This window comes from Chiloscyllium plagiosum, chromosome 30, assembly GCF_004010195.1.
Source record: "Chiloscyllium plagiosum isolate BGI_BamShark_2017 chromosome 30, ASM401019v2, whole genome shotgun sequence".
Taxonomy (NCBI): Eukaryota; Metazoa; Chordata; class Chondrichthyes; order Orectolobiformes; family Hemiscylliidae; genus Chiloscyllium; species Chiloscyllium plagiosum.
Window position 1 is genome coordinate 40881251 of NC_057739.1, and position 25331 is coordinate 40906581.

General features: G+C 43.9%; 1 protein-coding gene across 2 annotated transcripts in view; it reads right to left on the reverse strand.

Annotated features, from left to right (window-relative positions):
- Positions 1 to 25331, reverse strand: part of lhx3 (LIM homeobox 3) — a 169848-nt gene that overhangs the window by 61471 nt on the left and 83046 nt on the right. The window contains exon 1 of one of the 2 annotated variants that reach the window (XM_043720490.1): positions 9705 to 9934. The exons of the other annotated variant lie outside the window; for it this stretch is intronic. Coding sequence (XP_043576425.1) covers positions 9705 to 9810 — 106 coding nt within the window. The 5' untranslated portion in view covers positions 9811 to 9934. Of the gene's footprint in view, positions 1 to 9704; positions 9935 to 25331 lie in introns of those variants that run through there. 2 annotated transcript variants of the gene reach the window in all.

A 25331-nucleotide genomic window follows, 5' to 3' on the forward strand; every position in this document is an offset into this window, starting at 1 on the left:
AACAGTTGGGTAGGCAGCCCACCTAATTATATTGGGGGAGGGATGTGCGTGTTTTTTTTAAGTAGTGGTGGGATATTGGGAGCTGGTGGACTCATAGAGAAAAGGGAGGGAAAACAGCAAAGCTAACATCACATCTAGACCAACTCAGTTATCCTAGCCAAGAAAATGGTCCTTAAAGCATCCTTCCTAGAGATACTCCCCTCGGCACATTATCCTGTAAAGGGAGATTCTTGCAGTTCGCGGCTTCAGGGGGAGCCTGAGCTCATTTAATAGCAAAAAAATAAAAAAAAACACAGGTGGGTCAAGGGTCACAAGAACAGCCATCCGGAAACGGAAGGCCACTTTTGCGCACTAACGTTAACTCCACTTTATTTCTGAGCACCTCGCCCATTGACAAACTGTTCTCTTGCGGAAAGTATTCGTCTTCACGTCCCAAATGCATTATCTCACCAACAGCCCCCACCCTATGCACACACACCTACTGCTTTACTTCATTCCGCGGACATGGTTTCGCCAGACGCCCTAGATACCCTAAGAATGTAGTGCTGGCTGCTGGATACAAATGAGTGATACGTCCGGCCACTTCGGCGGGTAGTTACCCAAATTGGTGTAGGACTGTAGTCACCAATAGGCCAGACCCGGGAAAGACAGTGGGTTTCCCTCCCTGACGAAGAGTCATCTGAGCTGGAAGCATTAGCTTGTTCTATCTCTCCCTAATGGATCCTGCCAGACCTGCTGTCATCTCCAGCATTTGTTGTTTTCAGTACAGATTCCAGCATCTGCAATAATTTGCTCCCAGCGTTCCCTATCTCCACAGTTTTAATGAAGTACTTGATTTCTAGACCATTTCCATCCTCACTTTCACCGTCAAATTTCACCAAGAAACACCCATTAACTCGATTGAAATTTGCAAACATCTAAAGTGGGATTTGGATTCCTATTATTAACCGAACTCCAGCATCAATGCTACAGAAATCAGCTCATGAAGAGAAGGGCTGGGGGTGTCTTATGGTGCAGGCAGTAGTGTCTCTATTTCTAAAGATAGATACTGCGGGTTCGGGTAACCAATTCAGGGTTTAATCATCCAGTAGCTCACTCTGGTCGCCTCGGCAAACATGGGACCAATCCCTAAGTAATGCAGCAGGAACCTGTCTTCCAGCGACATCCCATAACCGTCACCAGGATAGCGAAGATCACAGTCGGAGATCCAGAACACGCACCCGCTTATGTGGGTCTGCTTACTCGATAAATCTAAATCCTCTGTTTGAAATGGGGTCGTACAAGAGTCACGTTGAAACTGTCCAGTCGGGAACTGCAGTCAGATCAACCGCGCACTAATCCCTCAAATTACTGCTGGAACTTTGAAGCGACAGAGTTTTGCTTTAAACAGTGAAATGTAGATCTTTTCTACACAGTGAAACAGAACACAAAAGGAGTACGCGCAATAATTTCCATGATTAAATATAGCAGTAGGTTGTCGGTGGTTTGGTATTCTCACGTTGTAACTTCCTCCAGTGAAAGTGGTCAGTCCACTGTTAAACTGGTCCTCAGATTATTATGCAAATTCTTATTTTTCATCTTGGTCGTTCTGTTATTACTTTACACTGCAATTATCTCTAGAGTTCTATACGAAATGTATCTATATAGAGAATGAAAGTGCTACTTATGAATCAGGTAATATTTAGTGCTCAATACTTCCTTGCTTACCTGGGACAGACGTCGGCCAGAATGTGAGACGCAAATTCCCGTTTTTGTTATGCTTCCTGCACGCTCCTGGATTAATCCTGGATTAGAACTGGTTTCGGTTCAAACTGCAAACTCCCTGTGAACTGATTCGCCAAATCACACTTCTTCACGGCACGGAAAGAAAGCGGCGCTTTTGTATGAAGTTTGCGTCCTTTGCTAATGCATAGCGATGGACAAGCAGGTTACACGGACTGTGAATGGACTGTAGCGGCAAACTGACATTAAATGTATACCGGTGTGAGCATTTTGCATTTCTTTTCATTAGCTAGTTCCTTTTATATATTAGCGTATTGCGGACATACTCGCAGTCAAGAGAATTTGTGAAACTCCTTAATAGTCCCTCTTCGCATTAGCTTACCCTGTCACCATGTGCATCTCGTTACTTTAACATAGCATTTTTTAAAAAAAAACACAGCTACCTTTGAATATTAATCCATCCGTGGTCTCTCCCGCTGAAGACTGCAATCACAATGTGGGAATGAAAATGTTTCTAAAAATTACAACCCCATTATTAAATGCGGTGGGGAGAAGGAAGGTTGGGGGAGATGAGATATATATCCGGTTAGTGACATTCGCATGTCCCTAATCCGCTGCCAATTTTAACAAGAACGCGATGTGATACTGAAATAAGAAGCAAGGCCTCCTGATGGATAACTCTATACACGCGGGATCTCACATTCCCCAAATAATTTAAATTGAAAAAAAAAACAGGTTGTTGCATTGAGTTAATCGGTTGGCGCAATTATAAGCAAAGGTTTTATTTCCGGATAGCAGCCGTTTAAAATAACCCACAAACTCACAACCCACTCACTGCGGTGGTATTCCTAACGCAAATCGGACCATCAGACCAGGCGGCAATAGAACGGAATCTCTTCCGCGAATTTAAAGACTTGAATATAGTTAGCCGGCTGTTGGGAGAGGTTTATGGTTAATTCCGTGCCTGATGTAATTAAAGTGTGCACATTTTTCAAATGGAAATGCTATCTAATTAGTTAATTGACTGGTTATAAGAGTTGACCTGCATTGGTTGATACGCATCTGTTTACAGTGAAATCCTCTTTAGCTAAATTTTTGTTAGTGACTGGCCTTCGATATCAGACTCTTATATAACACTGCCTCCAAACCTCCGAGCGGAAAACAAACCAGTAAGAGTCTGGAAGAGGCATGTTGGTCAGTTCAGATCATCACAACACCCCTTGTTATGAATGAGTCGGACTCAGTATCTTTGCACAGATCATCATTCTGGGTCAGCAAGTGATGTGGCGCCTCCGAGTTTGACTTCTCTCCCGGCTTCAGCCCACGAGCAGCACACATCTCTGCCCCAAAGTCGAAGTCAACTCCTGTTGCTTTTGGAAAGCACTCCCCCCCCCCCCCCCCCCACCCCCTCAATGTTTATCCGGGTCAACTTTTCTAAAATGATGGTTTGGGATGCCTAATCTGTTTGCAGAGATCGCCCATTGGCAGGGCCGATGTGTTACTGGCTGGGCAGACCAAGCGGAGCTGCTACATTGCGTGCACGGCACACACGCGCGCAAACATACTAAAATAGTCACACACACGAACACAGACGATCTCACACACACAGAAAAAAAAACACACTGGAGTAGTCACACACGATCCCACACAAACACACAGAAACAGTCACCTACACAGACAGACAACAACTAATACACAGACGGTCACACACTCGGTCAGTAACTCCAGCGACTGAAAGGTACAATCAAAAGCAAAGATCTGATCCGGCTCCTCTATACTGGAGTCTGCCCAAGAGTGGAAAGTTGCGGTGAGGTGAGAGAACAGGAACAAATTGCAGCATCTGTGCCCAGGCGAGAAATAAGCCGGTACTTTTCCCATCTACAGTTTTAAGGTTTTTGTCCGCATTACACATTATAAGGTGACTGGCAAAGTCTTGAACGTCTCTTCAATTTTTTTTTGTGCCATTAAATGGTTTAATTTGTGCTCGACACGTTTAATTTTTTTTACATAAAATGTACTTTAACTTGATTTTGTTCTGAAGTGGAACTTGAATCAAATTTACCCTTTAGGATTAAAAAAAATGTTGAAAACTGCCTATAAAGAAGCGGGCGCCGAGGTTCTGTACGGTGCTTGCTGTTGCTTGAGCAACGGCGGAACCTGTCAAGGCGGCTCGGGAAGGAGCAAGTGAAATTTAGCAATTTTGTTGGGCAAAATCCGCCGACAGATAATTGGACAGACTGTCAATTCTCGCCCACTTGCTCCTAGACTATCTCTTGAAGATGGTTATATGAAAATAAATTACACTTTAATTTATTTATGATTTATGGTATTTAATAATTATAATCATGAAACAAACACACCAGGGGTTCGTGGGCATATTTATTAATTACATATTTATACAATTGTAATTGCACTAGTAGTGAATATACGAATGTAGGTTTTTGTTTGCATTTTTAATTGCATCATTTGAATATGCTTTCGGAGCATTGAATTACACTCACGTTATTCTATACGAGAAATCTCCCTTCTCTCTGTTTTATTCCATTTGAAGGCAGAACCGAAAAACAATTCCAGGAAACTACCGACGCGGTTTGGTAATATCGGTCTGGTGTTTCCCTGTCAGTGATTTTGTTTAATTTCAACTTTCTAATATATATACTGTTCAAAGTTTGTTCAATATTTTTACTGTACAATCCTTGAGGGCTGTGTCGGCGTCCCTTCCCTGTTTTGTTTTGACTTGGGCTACAATGCGACAAAATTCAACAGTCAACCTTGAACTGGAGTTTTAAAATGCTTCTGCATCCCGGAAAAAAAAACTTGGATTTGCACAACTGTCACTCGAAATACAGGAAGAAATTACAGCCGATGCTGAAATCTTGTACTGAAAACAACAAATGCTGGAGATCACAGCGGGCCAGGCAGCATCCATGGAGAGAGAGCAAGATATCGTCTCCTGTCCAGATGACTCTGCATCAGAGCTGGTGAAGGGTGCCACTATCCCCACGCGCTTTCCAAACTATAGCATAAATACTGTCCCCTCCGCACTTCAGCTCTGATACAGTCATTTAGATTCGAAATCTTAGCTTGCTCTCTGTCCAAGGATGTTGTCACTCAATAATATCAGCGAGCGTTGGAGAAGGGTTGTGGGACTGAGTGAGGGAAACCTCTGAACTGGTTCCCCCAGACATTTATCCGTTAGATACTGGGATACACGTACTGCACCGGGGTAAATGGTCATATGGTATACACATGTCATATACCAGAGGGACATCGTCATAAGTATAGATATATAGATCGGGATACGTGGTCATAAAGTATATGTCATACACCAGGGAAGCATGGTCTCATAGTATACACATGTTAATACACCAGGGTTACATGGACATATAGTGTACATATGTGATGTACCAATATACCAAGGATATATTGACCTATGTATAACATGATAACATACCAAGGATACATTGACATATGGCAGGCACGTGTAATGCACCAGGGACGTATGGACATATTCACTATTTCTATAACGTCCATGTTATTGGCCGCTTGAGCACTAGGAGACACGTGTTTCAATTGGTTTGATGTAGTTTGCAATAAAGTGTTTGCAAATTCTGCTTGTTAAAATCAACGGTGTCCAGCGCATCAGAGACAACATCTATTCAGCTAAGTGTATGAGTAAATTATCTCTGCTAAATATATCGATCAAATATCAAATTAAAGGTTCATTTAAGAAAAAATGGATAACAATTAACATGTGAGGATTATGTAACGAAGCCACGTAGAAGACATCAGTCCCCAGGATATTATACGCAGAAGAGATTCTGTCTCTTGTTAATGCTGAATACTCACCCGATGCACCTTTTCCCGTCTCAGGTTATCCTTCAGAGAATATTCTCGACGTTTTCTGAGCAAAAATGCACCAGTTGAAAACACGGGGCTCGGTCCACAGCCTTTGCCCGCGCAACACAAGCGGTCGCTGTCGGTCGCCGCCGGGTCACTCGATTGGGAGACGGAGCTGTGAGCTCAGGCACCTCTCGCTTTATGAAATGTTGAAGCCCAGAAAGGGGCTGAATGTTACTAAATAGAACACGCTATCCTAAAACGCCTCATCTACTCGTTACAGAGGTAAATAATGCTATATTTCTCAGGAATAAGGTGGGGGTGGGGGGTGGGAGGGAGAATGATCTGCCTGACCCACCGCCTCCCGTTTGTTTTTGGAACATTCTGCGCTCAATGAAATGTTAAGTAACACCCTGATAAATTTTATTGACGGTGATGTTTAAAACGGAGCGGTGCCTGGGGAAATCAGGCAGTAGTGCTACTGATGTACCTCCTGATGAATTCAAAATCAATGTTCCATTTGTTTGTATTCCGGGAGCTTATCAAACACCTTTTTGTCAAGCGAGGGGCGCTTCAGTCATATCTCTCCCTTAACTTTTTTTTAAAGATATGAGTTTTTTTTTGTTTCTTTAAGTTCCCCTGGAAGGGCTCACGAAAACAGGGGTTGGTGGGCTGGGGCCCAGAACCTGGAGAGCAAACCAGGCGTAGTGGCGATGTGATCGCTGAGAATAGTGGGGGCAGAGGGAGGGAGGGGGAGAACAGTCTGATCCACCATCTTCTCTTTCAGAGAGAGGGATGGTAGTGGGGGACGGGGTGTGTGGCTAATTTGTTTGTTAAAGTTGGCCAGCAGCTGTAAATTCAACAGCAAATCCTTCCATGGGTTGGACGGCAATGAGTATTCTAAGACCTTTATGGGCGAGGTGACTAAGCGCACAAGCAAGGCACGTGGAGCATCCGGGTGCAAGTTCAAGTCCAGTGAGCGTTAGAGTCTGACTTTGACCCATCAGTTAGAAGGTAAGAAGGTTCGGATCTCTGAAGTCACCACCATTTTCCAGCTAGACTGTATACACGTTTCTGAATTCTCATTGCGATTTTAACCTCATTTCGCAGGTTTCCTTTTCCAAACGACTTCTTGTTTCATCCCTGATCGCAAGGGCTGGAAGTGACCATGACTCAACGCGAGAAGATAAACCTTGTTTTCTTTTAGTTATAAGTTCAATAGGCGCTGCATCTGTTGACATTCGGTCACGGGATGAGGGCATCACTGGCTGGGCCCAGCATTTCTTGCCCATCCCTAATTGCCCAGAGAGCCTTTAAAAGCCAACCACGTTGCTGTGGGTCTGGAGTCACATGTAGACCAAACCGGGTAACCATGACAGACGAGCAAACCAAATGATGGTGAATCCACACCCCACATCCTGAACCCGAGGCGCTGGGTGACCAGGCTATCATAGGCGTTGCTATGTCACCCCTCCCGTGGTTAGCTAATGTATCACTGAGCTGGCTGGTTAAGGCTGGAGAACAACCTCAATGAAATGCAATGATCAGTGGTTAGCACTGCTGCCTCACAGCGCCAGGCACCCAGGTTAGATACCACCCTCGGGCCACTGTCTGTGTGGAGTTTGCACATTTTCCCCGGGTAGGAGTGGGTTTCCTCCCACAGTCCGAAGATAGGCAGGTTAGGGTGGACTGGCCATGCTTAATTGCCCACGGTGTCCAGGGATGTGCAGGCTTAGGTGGGTTAGCCACGAGAAATGCAGGGTTACAGGGATATGGTAGAGAGGTTGGGTCTGGGTTGGATGCTTTTTTTTCGGGGGGGGGTAGGTGGAGGCTTGATGGGCCGAATGGCCTCTTCCCGCAGTATAGGGATACTTTGATTCTCCGATCGAAGGGTGGGGGCATGCCCTACAGTGCAGATTATACACACAACACGCTGTCACCAACTACCCCAAGGGACATCTGGCTTTACCTCGAGGGTTTGTTTGGGCCGCTAACCTGAACTAGCCTCCTACTGTGAGATCAGGGACGGGATAGTCCAAACAAAACAAAAAGGAATCTCATTCCCAAAGGATTGCCGGAGGAGATGCTGTGTTGTAGGAAGTGTGTGCCATGGTGGGGATACATTTACCGCACCCCCTCTACCCCTCCAACCCCTGCGGCCCCTACAAACATTTGCCTTTTCTGGCGGTGCTGTCAACAACCTCTGTCTAAATCACAGAGGAGCTCGTTAATAGACCGTGGGGTGAACTGAAAGCAGCAGATTTTGGAGACGTGTCCCATTAGAGATGGCTGGGGCTTTTTAATCTTGACCTTCCCCTTTGTACTGATCCCAAACCGTCTCAAGCACCAACTAATTAACCTCGAGAAATGGACCCAGACACCGGCTTGCACAGTCTTGCTGTGCCCATGGTCGGGCATGAGTCCATTTCACTAACATTACTCGCTGCGCTTCCTTGTAGCCATTTGCCCCGCCAACCTCACCTCACGACCTTCATTTACCAAACCTCTCCACACCTCCCCCCACCCCCCACAACTCGCTGCAACCCACATATACACCCCGACACACACACATTCACCCACATATTCATCAGCCCCACAGATATATTCACCCATATATACACATATACACCTACACACACATTCATCCACACACACCCACACATTCGCCCACACCCACATACTCACACATATACAGACCCCCACACACACACAAACACAACCACACACACATATTCATCCACCCGCACACCAACACATTCACCCACACCCACGCACACTCACAACCACACATACCCACACATTACTACACAGGCAAACCCATACACACCCACACATATACAAAAACACACGTGGGTGTGTAAAGATGGATGTAGAGGTGTATGAAGGGGAGTGGAAGGAGGCAGCAGGGATCTCTATGAATTCTCAATGCACTCTCCCATCCCCAAAAGATGAAGAACTTGACAGGGGCAGTTCGATCAAGGGCAGGAATCGAAACGTGGTTCCTTGGGCAGACTAGAGCCTGAGTTGAGGAAACTCTCCAGCCCTTTATGCACCCTCCCTCCCCCCTCGTCCTCTCCTCCCTGCCCCCCCACCCGACCCCCACCTCCTGGTTAAAGCTTGCTTTGGGGAGACTAGGGAAAGCGAGCAAAGGCAAAGACAGCCGATTGGGATCTTGCTGTGTGGGGGGTTACAGAAGACCAGTCCTGGATGCTGACTATGAATGATGTGCCTGTACGGATGGACTCAACCCAGACACGCGCTGTACATCTGTTGATACAATTTCCTATAACAATGCGCTTCATTACATATTCATAACGTGTGCTGCTTACCCAAGGAACGGGGGCGGGGGGAGCGGGGCGGGTGAAGTTACAATACATCTTGTTTTCTTCCCTAAAAAAAATTAACAAACATCATCTTGCCTTTATATTGGCAAGTGACTAAAATGACACACAACCGTGCGACCATGCAAGTACTATTGTGAAATTTCTGAACGTATTAAATGTCCTGAAAAGTACACAACCTCATTCCACATTCATAGTGAAAGGGATAGCAGAAGGCTTTAATATTGAGTGTCAGATTACAACGGCGTTGGGATGTTGTCTACGAAAGGCTGCGAGACTGTTTGAAACGCATGTAAAATGTGTCCTCATCCCCCGCCCCCCTCTCGAATTAAAGTTAGAATTAGGTTTATTGTCAAGTATAGGGATACATGAGTACAGAGAAAAGTGCACAAAGTCGCCATTTCCGGCGCCATCTTAGGTACAAAGATACCTAGGTACAAAATATTATGTACAAATTGGAAAAAAAATAAAGAAATAGAGGGAAAGGTGCAACATTTCAGTCCTGAAGTTCTAAAGCAGGCAATCCATACTCCATGTACTGACTGACATATTCGGGATTTTAGTGTTGGACAGTTAGATCTAACTGTGTCTCTGATCTGTCAATTTGAGAAAAGGATGCGTTGCGGGGGTGGGGGAGGGGGTGAAATTGAGGGAAAGTGTTTGCTGAAAGAGACGTCAAATGGTGATGATTGAGAAACTCGTTTCTTCTTTTTTTCCTTAAAAAAAGACAGTTCCAACAACATTTTCCAGGCAGTGCCATCTGAATGCACTGGATTAATTAAGCAGCGAAACCCATTTTACCTGCACCGCCGTTGAACCGTGGGTGCTCTGTCGATTTCGGGCAGCTTGTAGGTCCAGGATGTTCCAGCAGCATTGCGCTTCGTACTACAGCAGAAATTTTCTTCATAAATAACAATTTGCAAAAATAAAAGAACCTAAAATAACCACAAGCAAAACAAAAATGAAAGGAAACTGGGTATGGGGTATATAAATCCCTTTTGCAAGACAAGGAGAGATAGCCGCGGGCCAGGGAGTCGAAGCTACTGGTGTTTGTGAGAGATCGAGTGGGGAATTCCTGGAATTAATACTGTCAGCTGATCTGGCCGTCGACTGTAGCCAATGCTGCTGCACATTGTGTTGCCTTGGGACTCAGAGGAAAGCTGGATAGACGCGTCGCCGGGGTGGGGGGGGGGGGGGGGGGTGTACATTTGTGTCCCCAAGTACAACTTGATCCACTTGTCAGTGCTTTGTTTTAAACAATAGAGAACTTCAGACAGCACACCCGACCTCCCTCTCAAATTATCTCCGAATTAGTCAAACATGATTCCCTTCCATTGATAAAGAAACGCCACTTTGTGCATTTATGTGAATCCTTTAAACTTGCATTTCGACCTTGAAAGTCCAGGGGCGTTTAATTACCAGAAACACACATGTATTTAGATACTTAGGTATAAAGGCATATATAAACCGTTAACACGCAGATCCATTTAAAGATGATAAAAGGAAAAAAAAACTGTGGACGCGAAAGATCTGAAACAAAAACAGAACTAGACTAATGCTGTCCTACAACCTTTTCCGTTATGACAGAAGATGCAGAAGTTTGATCACAGGCACCAACGGGTTCAGGGACATCTTCTTCCCTGCTGATCAATGGACTCTCTAACTTCAAATAGACTAGATTCCCTCCAGTGTGGGAAAAGGCCCTTCAGCCCAAGTCCACACCGACCCTCCGAAGAGCAGGTAAAAACAATGACTGCAGATTCTGGAGACCAGATTCTGGAGTAGAGTGGTGCTGGAAGAGCACAGCAGTTCAGGCAGCATTCGAGGAGCAGGAAAATCGGTTTCGGGCAAAAACCCTTCATCAGGAATCAGCAACCCACCCAGACCTATTTCCCTCTGAAGGAGACACCGAACACTATGGGCAATTTAGGAAACCCACGCAGACACGGGGAGAATGTGCAAACTCCACACAGACAGTCGCCCAAGGCTAGAATCGAACCTTGGTCCCTGGGGCTGTGAGGCAGCAGTACTAACCACTGTGCCACCGGCCCCGCAGGGCAGGGAGATTAATTGGAGGGTGGGCCGAATAGCCGCTAACTATGCCATATATTTAAATGTAAATGCGGCATTAACACCGAGAATTCCTGATTTATACCGACTGGTCGGCGAGCATGCGAAACTAAAAAAAATCCTTTGAGTTAGAGCCTTTTTAACAAAATTAGATCCCCGGAGACCTTTAGGGATATCCCAAACCATAAGCTTATCTGCGCCCCGGCCATTTCTCGTTTTTTTTCGAAGCAGTTGCAGAATTCTTCCATTTTCCTGACATATGTTTCCTTTTATAAACACGGTGTTACAAGTATCCGATAGTTTTTTTTAGATTCTATATAACAAACCATCAGGATTTACCTGCGGACACAGGGACAATGTTGCTACTTCTTAAACATTTCACTGGGATCAGTTGGAAAGAAATGAAACGAATTTAAGGCAGCAATCTCGGGAACGGACAGGTTAGTCACATCTGAAAAGACAAGTTAAATAAAACATGGTCTACTTATGTGTTTGTGCTTCCGTTTACCTAGCTACTCATCATCCATCCATCCATCCATTATTTATTCTATCTATCTATCTATCTATCTATCTATCTATCTATCTATCTATCTATCTATCTATCTATCAATGCAAGTGTGTATCATCCACCCGGCCATCCATCCATGTACCCATCTATAGGGGACGATGCCCCAGTGGTAGTCTCATTGGACTATTGACCCAGATAATGTTCTGAGAGCCAGGTGCAAATCCTACCACAGCAGATGATGGAATTTGAATTCGATAAAAATTTGGAAGCTAAAGTCCAATGATGGCCATGAATCCATTGACGATTGTTGGGGAGAAACCCATCCGGCTCGTTAATGTCCTTTCGGGAAGGAAACTGCAATGTGGTTGACTCTGGGATGGGCTATTAATGCTGGCCCAGTCAGCGACGCCTTCATCCTGTCAATGATATATTTTAAAAATCTATCGCAAGGTATCACGAACAAGAGAATATATTCTAAAATTCAGGTAACACTTCTTCAAAAAAAAAACTGTAATATAATTCTGGATCTCACTCTGAGATCGTGGGACAAACGAAGCGACTAGAACAAAGTTTGGTGAATGTTTGTCGAGCTGGGCGAGAACCTGGGCAGAGTTGAGCTAATGGACTCGAGTGAGGGCGGAAACAGGCGCGGATCTGATTGAAGAGAGGAGCTGGTTCCGGGGCTACATTATTCCTGATGCTCATAGCCCCCTGATTATAACACTTCTACTAATATTTTTTTTAAAAAACAAGTTTTACATGTTTAGATTATTGGTTACATTTGTTAAAGACGCGAATGGCTGAGGAGCACACACGCATATTTTACTGTCCAACAAACCCCTCTTCTCCCCCAACAAGCACAGTTCGAATTTCTCACAAATGTTTATTTTATTTACAAGCACTGAATTGCCCAACATTAGGCAGGGCAATGTTAGTCAGTTCCCTGAGATAGTGTCAGTGATAATCTTTGCCACAAAGTCGATGTATTATGCAAACGTTACTTTAGAACGCTCAAGTCATTATTCGCAATGATGTGTTTTATTGTATAAAAAAAAGTGCGAGTCTTTTTACTGGATGCATGGGGATTGCAATATATCACGAGCACATAGTGATAAGATGAGAACATCACCCGGACCACTAACCTTAGCTGACATGAACTTAAATAAACGAAAATCGATATGACTTATTATCAATTTTCTGCACAGATTAGAATGGGAATGCGACCCGGACCATTATTATATCCTGCCTGCTACGGGGAACAAAGCGATGTCTTTAACTTATGATTAGTTTAATTTGACCAGTTTGGAAAATAGACAGTTTCGTTTTTCTTAATTACACCGGAAGAAGCTAAGACTGAGGTTGATTTAATTAAAAACGGCGTGTGGCGTCCGATGACGAATATATAATGGGGGTGGAGTGTGTGTTTGAGAGAGAGAGAGAGATAGCTTGTACTGTCCACAAAGCAAGTGTTCGGAAAGACAGAGGGGATGGGCTATGAACTGGGCGAGCAGATAGGTCATCCTCAATAAGTGAGAGCAGATCGTTGGAATCCTTGGATAAAAAACAGCTTTCAATTGCAGTGTGCTGTCAGTCAGAGACCAAGGCATTTTGTATATAACGTCCAAGACAAACCCTTAGATTCTGCGCCGCAACACCCCAGGCATAGCACAGTGCTCCCGTTACACCACTGCGAGTGAAGCTGTAGAGTCTCGGAGGAGGTTGAAACGTTCAGAAACGAGTGGTATGGTAAAGGCTGCGATTTCAGAGTAAGGGTCCCTCTCAATCCCATCCCCTCCCCACCTCCAACCCCGAAACAATAAGCAATTCCATGTGACTCCTGCCCGTTTGACGCTGACGTTTTCTGGCTCTGTTTAAAGTGATTAACCTCCAAGTGATGATCTCTACCTTATAAACGTTCAAATTGCATTTTATTTCGAAGTCGCGAAATCCACATAAAAAGATAAAGAGGGCGTGTGAGCCACAATGAGCTGCTTTTGCAAGTAAAGCGGAACCTGAAATTCTTGCTAGTTCTGACAGCTGACACTACTTTCTGATAAGAGATAGTGAGGACTGTAGATGCTGGAAGTAAGTGACGATAAAATGTAGAGCTCGAAGGTCGACTTTCCTGCTCTTCCGATGCTGTCTGACCTGCTGCGTTTTTCCAGCTCCATATTTTATCGATACCAATTTTTGATAAATTCAGCTGCCCAATCAGCCGGCTGGAGGGATCAGAGCCAGAAGCCCAGGACAGACCTTTGTTAAATAAACGACAAAGGTGAAGGTTATAAATACAGATGTTCAAAAATATTCGCAAATAACTACCATCCGGATAATGAAACGCTTGAGTATTCAAAAGGCATCTGGATGGGTGTATGAATAGGAAGAGTTTAGAGGGTTATGGGCCAAACGCTGGCAAATGGGACTGTTCTGGTTGCCCCATTACAGGAAGGATGTGGAAAAGGTGCAGAGGAAATTAACCAGAATGTTGCCTGGTCTAGAGGAAAGGCTGAGAGACTTGGCTCTGTTCTCATCGGAGAGAAGAAGGCTAAGGGGAGATTTGATAGAGACATACACGATGATCAGATGATTAGATAGGGTAGACAGTGAAAGTCTTTTCCCAGGATGATGAGTCAGCTTGTACGAGGGGGCATAACTGCAAATTGAGGGGTGATAGATTTAAGACAGATGTCAGAGGCAGGTTCTTTTCGCAGAGAGCGGTAAGGGCGTGGAATGCCCTACCTGCGTATGTAGTTAACTCAGCCAGATTAGGGAGATTTAAACAATCCTTGGATAAGCACATGGATGATGATGGGAAAGTGTAGGGGGATGAGCTTAATTCACAGGTCAGCGCAACATCGAGGGCGGAAGGGCCTGTTCTGCGCTTATTTGTTCTGTGATATCTGGTCGGCACGGACAGGTTGGACTGAAGGGTCTGTTTCCGTGCTGACTCTCTGAGTAAAATTGCCCGGGATGATTTAAAAATTCTACTGGAAGGTGAGGGGAGTGATTTTTTTCTCTCCCTGTCTCGGAGCTAGTTAAATTTTAAAAAGTGGCTTGGTTGACTCTGTGTTGTAAAACATCTTGTCAAAGAATATCAACAGAACATGATTGACTCTACCAGGCTGCAAACCCGTGCAAATAGGTGCAGTACAGCGCTACAGAGAGTGCGCTTAACCACAAAGTGCACAGAGTTCCCTTTACAGACTAGGCGTGTCTACAATCTCACATTCAGCATATGAAGAAAGAGTTGTACATGTAGCGGAATGTATGCCGCACCCCGCACTGAAAAATGATCGAAACCTATGACTTTTACTTATCTTATGACTATAGGTTTTGCGTTTGGATAGGGCGCTGTTTGTGTGTGTTGCTTCGTGACCTGGTTCTGTTGTAATCTTCCTCTGTTAAAATGACCTCCCACTGCCTCCACCAGTTGGAGCTGACGGCTTGATAATGCTTCTCACAGATTCATGGGCTTGTACAGCCCGGTAAACGACCGTTCAGCCCATCGTGTCTGCATTGGTTAAAAGCTCCGATCCCACTTGCCCTATACCCTTGTGTACTTTAGCGTCGCAAGTGCAATGTTATGAGGGTTTCTGCATCTACCGCCTTGAAAACCAAATTCCCACAACTGTTTCTAATGGCTGCAGATGAGACGGGACACTTTCACTTAGAACTTCAATCCTTACGAATTAAATATTAGTCCCCAACACCGCCCTGTTCCTTTAACCATTCCCCCAACCCCCACAGATGACCCTCCAGCGGTCAGGTTAAAAACACAGGAGAACTCTCCAGTCTAACCCGCCCCCATTAAAGGATTTATTTTGATCCTCATCCCTGTTTAATCTGTTTGCCAGGCACTGTGAGAAGATCTCATGCTAAAACACAAACCCCTGTGGCAAGATTGGAGAGGGCTACAAATGTCCAGGTTCTTGCTCAATTGCACAGCCCATCCCGGATCCAAGGGGCATTGGGTGAGAAACTCCTCTAGCGTATTCACGCATTTCCCATTATTATCACAGAGGTTCTAGTCTTTTCCTGTTCATCCAAACAATGAGCACCCCATAGGCATTTACAAGGCATATTGCTGATGCCGATATTTATCAGGTTTGAGACAAATAAAATTGCAACAGAATTCAGCTTCTATACAGCCTGGATGCATCTGATCTCTTCAAATCTGCTTGCATCCTGGTATTCTCTGTGTCGGGTGGTGGCGTCTGCCAGGGCACAGGTTTGCCTAGTGTTTATTTGCACTGTCGCTGGAACTAATGGACCAGGAAGTAGACATGGGTTTGCAGAGTATTCGAGCCACTGAGAGACTGGCCGAACCACACCCGACTATTCCAGGAGACCGGGCCACACGTCTGCTTTAATTGCCTACACTATTGCTATTGTTTGCGCGTAAGTGAATGTTCATTAAGTGCACGAATCGCTGTATTTGCGATACTATACATGGGAGTCCTTTCAAAGTTATGACTATGTGTTTGAGTATGTGCGTCTGCGTGCAAGTGGATGTTTATGCCTCTGAAGGTGTGCATGTCTGAGAGAGTGCATGAACGTCTCTGTATAGGAGTTTGTATGGAGGGTATGGTGCTGGAAAAGCACAGCAAGTCAGACAGTATCCAAGGAACAGGAGAATCAACGTTTCGGGAAAAAGCCCTTCATGTGGCTGGGAGCCTCTCGACCTCCGATGCTCCTAGCCTCGTTCCTGATGAAGGGCTCCAGCTCGAAACGTCGATTCTCCTGCTCCTCTGATGTCGTCTGATCTGCTGTGCTTTTCCAGCAATATACTCTGGACTCTTATCTCTAGCATCTGCAGTATTCACTTGCTCCTATATGAGTTTGTATGTTTATATGACTGTGTCAGTATGATTGCGTGCATCTACATAAAGGTATGTGTTGGGTGTTTGTATGTATAAATGCGTGCCTGTGCATGTACTGTGCGTTTGAGTATGCATAGGTGCGTTTAGGTGAGAGTAAGTGCATGGAGGTTCCTGCAAAAGTGAATCACACTATTCTCAATAATTGAGCTTCAATATGTAGATGAGACTTGCATATCTGTCCACTCCGAAAAAAAGCTTCATACCATTGGACAAGTAAACAATGCACAACGAGAAAGCAGAGCAATGGTTAGATCTCACATAATGTGGTCCATTTTCCATCACTTGGAAGCTTCCTGGCAACATCGGCAACATAGGAGATGAAATTCATTGGCACCTCAACACAATTTTCCCTGTAATTATGATTTGGAGATGCCGGTGTTGGACTGGGGTGTACAAAGTTAAAAATCACACAACACCAGGTTATAGTCCAACGGGTTTAATTGGAAGCACTAGCTTTCGGACGGACACTCCTTCATCAGGTGATTGTAATTCCCTGTAATTAGAATACTTGTATTTATGGACCAGGATCTCAAACCCAAGACTAAGATTGTGCTTTCCTGGGCAACTATGATTGCTGTGCTCCAATATACTTTCGAGGCTTGAACAACCTACAACAGCTACCTCAAAGCACAGGCAAGTACTAACAGCTACGCCTTTACAAAATGTTCCAAATCTAGTGGCAAGAAAAATGGTCCAATTGCAGCATCCTCAATCCAATATACCTAATAGTTAGACGCTATCTAAAAACCAGCTGCACTGGGTGGGACATGTACTTGACACCAGACACCCAGAGCAACTCTTCTGAATACGGTCAAGGCAGATGGACAATAGAAATGTTTTTGGTTCATCCTCTGAGTATCCCTGACGAGGTTAAAGATCTCTGCTGACTCATTCAGATGCCTGGCCTGCAACCAAATAAAATGAAGTTTGACCAAAGACATTCATAGGTAAAAATAATGCGTGGAGGAGAGCATATTGGGTTCCAAAGACTTTACTTGCCTGGACTTGCAAGCGCTACCTCAATTGTGTGGCACACATGTCAACCACATTACGAAGGCTTAAGCTCACAATCTTCAATTACTTATAGACCAAATAATGGTTATTCTTCACCCTGCCTTCCACCTAACCAACCCCCCCCCCCCCCCCCCCCCCCTCCCAACCCTGTATAAAGAAGTGAGTCGGATCTGTTTGAGGGGAGAGATTGGACATTTAAATCAAATCAATCCTGAATAGACTAAGTGCTTATTTTTTGAAATGTGGTCACTATAGAAACTGATAACAGTTAAGGTCTCAGATGATGGTATGCTGGTCAAGTCAGTTCCCATCTTGAAACCTTGCTTGACAGATCATGTGCATTTTTTTTTCTGCAGTTCATTAACATGGATGTAAATATTCACAAGAAGCTGCAGCTGTTCTTTAACAACAGAATGTAACATTATTACACAAAAAGTCGTCAATCAAACAAAGCCATTTATGAGAATTAGAATGGTCTCAACACAAATAGCAAAAGAAAGTTTCAGCAAGTTGCCCAATATTATCCTTTTACAATTCGAATTAATTTCAGAGAAATTTTACTCCTATCTCAACCCTAAGTTTTCGACTTAATCAATTCAGTAGCTTGGTTTTCATGGATCTCAGACAATATTATTATTAATTTCTAAGTTTGGAGTATGAACCTTTCAATAACTCTCATGGCCTAAGCTTTTCAGTGCTAAGAATTTCTATCCACTTCTCTTTGTTTGGAAGCTTCACAAATGAAAGTATTTTGGAAATAGTGATTGCTTCTTCAGAACCAAAGCTTGACTCTCCAGTTTGCAGAAATTTTCACTCTTCTGAACTAAACTCCATGTTCTTTTGGACTTAAATTTTGGACCATCTGTTCTGATGTCAAACTCATCTAATTCCTTAAAATGTTTACCTGTCAAACTGAAAAACAAACATTTACCCATTCACACTACAGTGGTCCTGCCTGGGACTTGACTGTAGTCACATGCTTTTTCAGCTTTTAATCATTTAAGTAACTATTCCAAATGACTTTTTGACCTCTTCTTTTAAATTAAAAAAAGCCTTTACAGAATGGACACACATCAATTTACCATCCATTTAAAATGTAAATTGTAATCATAACATATTGTATATACTTTTGATCACAGCCTACTCATGCAGAGCAAATAGAGTGAGATATACAGCACTGAACCCAACCCTTCAGTCCAACTCGTCCATGCGATCAGATATCCAAAATAATCTAGCTCTGTTTGCCTGCATTTGGCCCACATTCCTCTAAACTGTTCCTATTCATGGACCCATCCAGATTTTTTTTAAAACATTGTAATTGTACCAGCTTCCACCACTTCCTCTGGCAGCTTATTTCATGTGTGCACCACGCTCTGTGTAAAACAGTTGCCCTTTAGGTTCCAATTAAATCTTTCTCCTCCTAACTTAAACCTATGCCCTCTAGTTTTGAACTCCCTGCCTTGGGGAAAGACTTTGGCTATTTATCCTATCCATACCCCTCATGATTTTATAAACTTCTATAAGGTCACCCTTCAGCCTCCAACGCTCCAGGGAAAACAACCTCAAAAAGGACTAAGGATATCAACTGTTGTAGCTGTTGTCCAAATTGGAGTGGAGATGTTTTACGAGACAGCAGAGGATGCCTCATATTAACAGTGCATTAATGGCACTTTGGATAAGGCAGTAATCCCTCAGATGAACAAGTCTCCAGAGCGGGGCTGATACAGAGAAAAGTACAGAACCACCAAGCTAAAAACAGACCCCAATGCTTGATAATCAGTTACCAGAGCTGAATTTGTGCACTGTAATCCTGAATGTGGTTGCCAATTGTCCAGCATGCTTGGATACAAGAGGATCCAATGAGGTATCCCAGAAAATATCATGAAAAATGGATTGGCTCTTATTTAGCGCACTGCCATTTTGTGGGATGTTAAGTGCAAGTAGTTTGGGGTTGTCAAGTTGTATACAAGATAATATAAGCTATATGCAAGAAGTAACCAATGGTTAAACCATAAGACATGAGAGCAGAAGTAAGCCATTCAGCTGATTAAGTCTGTTCCACCATTCAATGAGACCATGGCTCATCTTACAATTCTCAAGTACACTTACCTATCTTTTCCTCACATCTGTTCATTACTTTGTCCACTTGATAATTGATGGATTGCAGTGCAATTCGTCATCCACACTACCTGCCACACCCATCACATCTCCCCTCTCCCACCTTTGCCCCATCTTGTGTTTGGCTCCCCTAGTCCTACTCAAAGACAAGCTTAAAAATGATGAAAGAACTGCCAAACAAATAATTCACATGATTAGCATCAGCTGAAAATGCACCTGGAACACTTCCAGACAGTGGTTTAAACTCTTTGGTGTGCCAATATTATGCAAACTCTATGCTACAGAACCCAGTCTAAGTTGAGAGAAGCCTGACAACTACCTTTGAAAACCCACCACTGTGGTTGACAGGGCCTTCAGCTGTGTCCGACCCATCGTCCACACTTCGGCCCTCACCCTCTCTCTCTCTCTCTCTCTTCCCTCCCATAACAGCGAGGACTCCCTTTGTTCTCATCTACTACTACACCAGCATTCATATCCAAAGGATCTTTTGCCATCATTTCCAACACCACTGGACCCTTACTAACCTCTCCTCCCTGGTCAGTCTTCCACAGGGACTGTTCCCTCCAGTTACCTCGGCCCACACCTCCCCCCTCCTAACACGTCCCCACACCCCCATGGCATCTTCCCAGGTGTAACACCCGCGTTCATTTTCTCCCTTCTCACTATCGAAGACAAACCTTCCACTTGAAGCAGCAATTTACCTATACTTCACTCAATCTAGTCTCCTATATTCACTGCTCACAATGTGGTCGTCTCTACACTGGAGAGTTAAAGTGCAGACTGGGTGACTGCTTTGTAGAACCACCTATTTCTTTCTGTAAAAATGACCGAGCTTCTAGTTGCCTGCCATTTCAACACACCATAGTGTTCCCAGGCCAACATCTCTGTCTCGGACTTGCTACAGTGCTCCAGTGAAGCTCAGCACAAGCTGGAAGAACAGCATCTTAGTTTCCACTTGGGAACCCTGTAGTCTTAAGGAATCAATATCAAGTTCAATAATTTTAGAGCTTGAGCACCTTCTCCCATGTCCTTATTCCAAACACCATACACCAGGCCTTGCCACCACATGAGCTGCTACCACAAACCCCAATTACTAATAGCCCCAATTAGCAGCTATTCATTCTCCCAGACTGTGCTTGACCTATTCCTTCACCTGCCCAACTGTTTTTCTCTCTCTCTGGACTCCATCTTCACCTATTGTTTATTATTACCCTTTCTCAACACCTCTTCTCTATGAACATATACCAATCTTTTCCTAGCTATGATCAGTTATGTAGAAGGATCGCTACACGTGAAACGTTAACCCTGCTTTTTCTCCACAAATGCTGCCAGATCTGCTGAGTATTTCCAGCAATTTCTGATTTTGTTTCTGGGAATATATATTTGAATCCAATGATGAATGGGCTGAGAAGTGGCATATGGAGTTTAATTCAGATAAATGCGAGGTGCTGCACTTTGGGAAAGCAAATCTTAGCAGGATTTGTACATTTAATGGGAAGGTCCTAGGGAGTGTTGCTGAACAAAGAGACCTTACAGTGCAGGTTCATAGCTCCTTGAAAGTGGAGTCGCAGGTAGACAGGATAGCGAAGGCGCCGTTTGGTATGCTTTCCTTTATTGGTCAGAGTATTCAGTACAGGAGTTGGGAGGTCATGTTGTGGCTGTACAGGACATTGGTTAGGCCACTGTTGGAATATTGCGTGCAATTCTGGTCTCCTTCCTATCGGAAAGATATTGTGAAACTTGAAAGGGTTCAGAAAAAATTTATAAGGACGTTGCCAGGGTTGGAGGATCAGAGCTACAGGGAGAGGCTGAACAGGCTGGGCTGTTTTCCCTCGAGCGTCGGAGGCTGAGGGGTGACCTTCTAGAGGTTTACAAAATTATGAGGGGCATGGATAGGATAAATAGGCAAAGTCTTTTCCCTGGGGTCAGGGAGTCCAGAACTAGAGGGCATAGGTTTAGGGTGAGAGGGGAAAGATATAAAAAAGACCTAAGGGGCAACCTTTTCATGTAGAAGGTGGTACGTGTATGGAATGAGCTGCCAGAGGACGTGGTGGAAGCTGGTACAATTGCAACATTTAAGAGGCATTTGGATAGGTATATGAATAGGAAGGGTTTGGAGGGATATGGGCCGGGTGCTGGCAGGTGGGACTAGATTGGGTTGTTCCCCCACTGACACCTCAGTCACCTGCCCTGCCTTATTTCCCAAGTAGGTCAAGTTTTGCACCTTCTCTAGCAGGTACATCCACATACTGAATCACAAAATCGACTTGTACACACTTAAATTCCTCTCCATGTAAACCCTTAACACTATGGCAGTCAAAGTCAATGTTTGGAAAGTTAAAATCCTCTACCATGACCACTCTATTATTCTTAGATAGCTGAGATCTCCTTACAAGTTTGTCAATTTCCCTCTGACTATTAGGGGGTTTATAATACAATCCCAATAAGGTGATCATCCCTTTCTTATTTCTCAGTTCCACCCAAATAACAATCCTGGATGCCTTTCCAGAAATATCTTCCCTCAGCGCAGCTGCAATGCTATCCCTTATCAAAAATGCCATCACTCTCCTCTCTTGCCTCCCTTTCGATCCTTCCTGTAGCATTGTATCCTGGAACATTAAGCTGCTAGTCCTGCCCATCCCCGAGCCATGTTTCTGTAATTGCTATGACATCCCAGTCCCACGTTCCTAACCATGCCCCAAATTCATCTGCCTTCCCTATTAAGGCCCCTTGCATTGAAATAAATGCAGTTTAATTTAATTAGTCCTACCTTGTCCCTACCTGCTCTGACTGTTTGACTCCCTTCTGTTCTCAACTGTACCAGTCTCAGATTGATCTCTTTCCTCACTATCTCCCTGGGTCCCACCCACTCACTAGTTTAAATCCTCCCGAGCAGCTCTAACAAATTTCCTTGCCAGTATATTAGTCCCCTTCCAATTCAGGTGCAATCTGTCCTTCTTGTACAGGTCAGTTTTACCCCAAAAGAGATTCCAATGATCCAAAAATGTGAATCGTTCTCCCATAAACCAGCTCCTCAGCCATGCATTCATCTGCTTTATTCTTAAATTTCTGCCTATCTCCCTGTAATCTCCCTTCAGAATCTCAACCTTTTCCCTTCCTATGTCATTGGCTCCAATGTGGACAATGACCTCTTGCTGGGCCCTTCTCGCCCATGAGAACATTTTGCATCCTCTCTGAGACATCCTTGATCCTAGCACCAGAGAAGCAACACACCATTCTGCTTTGTCGCTGCTGGCCACAGAGATCAATTGTGTTAGGGGATTCTCTAGTCCGAGGTACAAACAGTCTGTCTGTATGTACCTCGGACTAAAAAAGCCCCTAACACAATTGATCTCTTGGAACCCGATCTCCCCCTCATTGCATTAGAGCCAGTCTCAATACCAGAAACTTGGCTGTTCGTGCTACATTCCCCTGAGAATCCATCACCCCCTACATTCTCCAAAACAGCATACCTGTTTGAAATGGGTATACCCACAAAAGACTCCTGCACGAGCTGCCTACCTCTTACCTTTCCTGGACTTAACCCCCCTTCCTATAACTGCCATCCATCACATACTATTGCTGTTGCAAATTCCTCATTGCTTCCAATTGTCTCTCCAACCAATCCATTCGATCTGATAAGATTGGTAGCTAGTAGCATTTATGGCAGATATAATCTGCAGTAGCCCTTAAATTCTCTTTAAACTCCCACATCTGACAAGTAGTATATATCACTCTATTAAAGGCCATCTTTGCTCCTTCACAATCTACGGACCCAGAAATTAACCACGGCTTATTCCTCTACAAACACTGCCCCAGGTTAAATGAATAGTTATGGCTTATATTTTAAGTTTAATCAAGAGACATATCCCCAAAATCATATAATCAAGAAAGAACCCACTCTACTCACTACTGCAGATTCTCTGTAGGCCACACTTAAAACAATGATTAACTTATCTGATTCTGTGCTGTGAACTTTGCCCAACAGTTCCTCCAAGATCAGTTGCGAATTTCGCTGTTTGTTAATTTTCCCAGATGCACTCCGATGTCTAACGATACATGAATTCAAACAGCAAAGGCAGTAACTGTGCAGGTTCTCTCTCGCCTGCAATGACCTCACCATGTGCTTCTTTGTCTGTTCTTCTCCCTTTTAAAACTGCTGTCGTTTTGACTTTTTTTCCCCCAAAGTTTCAAAACAATGCAACAGCATATGAAATAGTAATTGCTGCTCCTGGAATTCGAGGAAATCACCTCCAGCCCTTAAAATACCTCAAAAAAGGAGCAGCTGTTACAGTCAGAAATTTTTCCTATCCTCCATCTTGGATTACCCAGTCCAGAGAATGTTCTGTAGGTTTACTTTGCATTTGGAAGGGCTCTTATGAGGAATGGTTTTAGAGGTTAAGCCTGCACCTATTGGTATTTAGAAATAGTAGACTTTTATTAAGACACAAGAATCTTAAAGAGTTTGAATGGATAGATGAAGAAAGAGTTCTTCCCCTTTCAAGAAAGTCTAGGACCAGAGATCATAAAGTCAGAGTGTGGGGTTACCCATTTAAGACAGATGAGGAGGAATTTCTTCAGAGGGCACTAAACCTGTGCAACGTTTTACTGCAGAGTGCTGTCCTGGCTGGGTTATTAAGTATAGTCAAAGTGGAGATAGATTTTTAACTCAGTAAGGGAACTAAGGGTCATGGGGCAAGGCAGAAAAGTGGAGCTGATGGTTATCAGATCACGCATGATCTCATTGAATGGCAGAGCTGACTGGCCTACTTCTGTTCCTACATCTTATGGTCATTCTATTGAATGTTTCTAACAGTTATGCATTCATTGCAGAAGGCAGTAATTAGTGTTGAGGTTAATTAAACTCTACAAAAAAAAATACCCAAGCATTACTTTGGTCCACGACTAACTAATTTATAATTGCGCACAGCTCTTCCTAAACAAAGGAAACAAAAATAACCTGCTCACTAGGACAAGGTCATCATTCTAAAGACATTAACCTCATTAAGTCTTTGCTTCTTTAAATTAAAAAACCCTAGTATTTCATGATCTATTGTGGTAACAGCAATTAAACTAGTTAGTTTTTGTATTCCCCAACACAATCTTGTTTCATCATGTGCACCTTTACTTTTAGTGATAACTTAGAGACCACACAACTTTGGTAAGTCATGTGCAAAACCAGGTACCAACATATTTTTATTATTTTGAGCATCATTCAAGTGCATTTTTCAATCTGAGATGAAGAATGTCAGATCCAAATGAAGATGCTTCTTGATCTAGTGTTATGAGACACTACCCATGAAACAGTAAAGCTTCCAGATATCGTGAAGTGGACTTATTAAAAATTGTTTATCATCACCCATTTATCATTAAATTTAAACTAAGAAACAACTCAAGATAGTATCACACTAACTATAGTTGAACATTCATTAAAGACACCCATCCTGCAGCCTCTTAGAGTCATAGAGATGTACAGCATGGAAACAGACCCTTCGGTCCAACCCGTTCATGCCGACCAGATATTCCAACCAAATCTAGTCCCACCTGCCAGCACCCGGCCCATATCCCTCCAAACCCTTCTTATTCATGTACCCATCCAAATGCCTCTTAAATGTTGCAATTATACCAGCCTCCACCACATCCTCTGACAGCTCATTCCATGCACGTACCACCCTCTGCGTGAAAAAGTTGCCCCTCACCCTAAAACTATGCCCTCTAGTTCTGGACTCCCCTACTCCAGGGAAAAGACTTTGCCTATTTATCCCATCCATGCCCCTCAATTTTGTAACCCTCTATAAAGGCCACCCCTCAGCCTCCGACGCTCCAGGGAAAACAGCC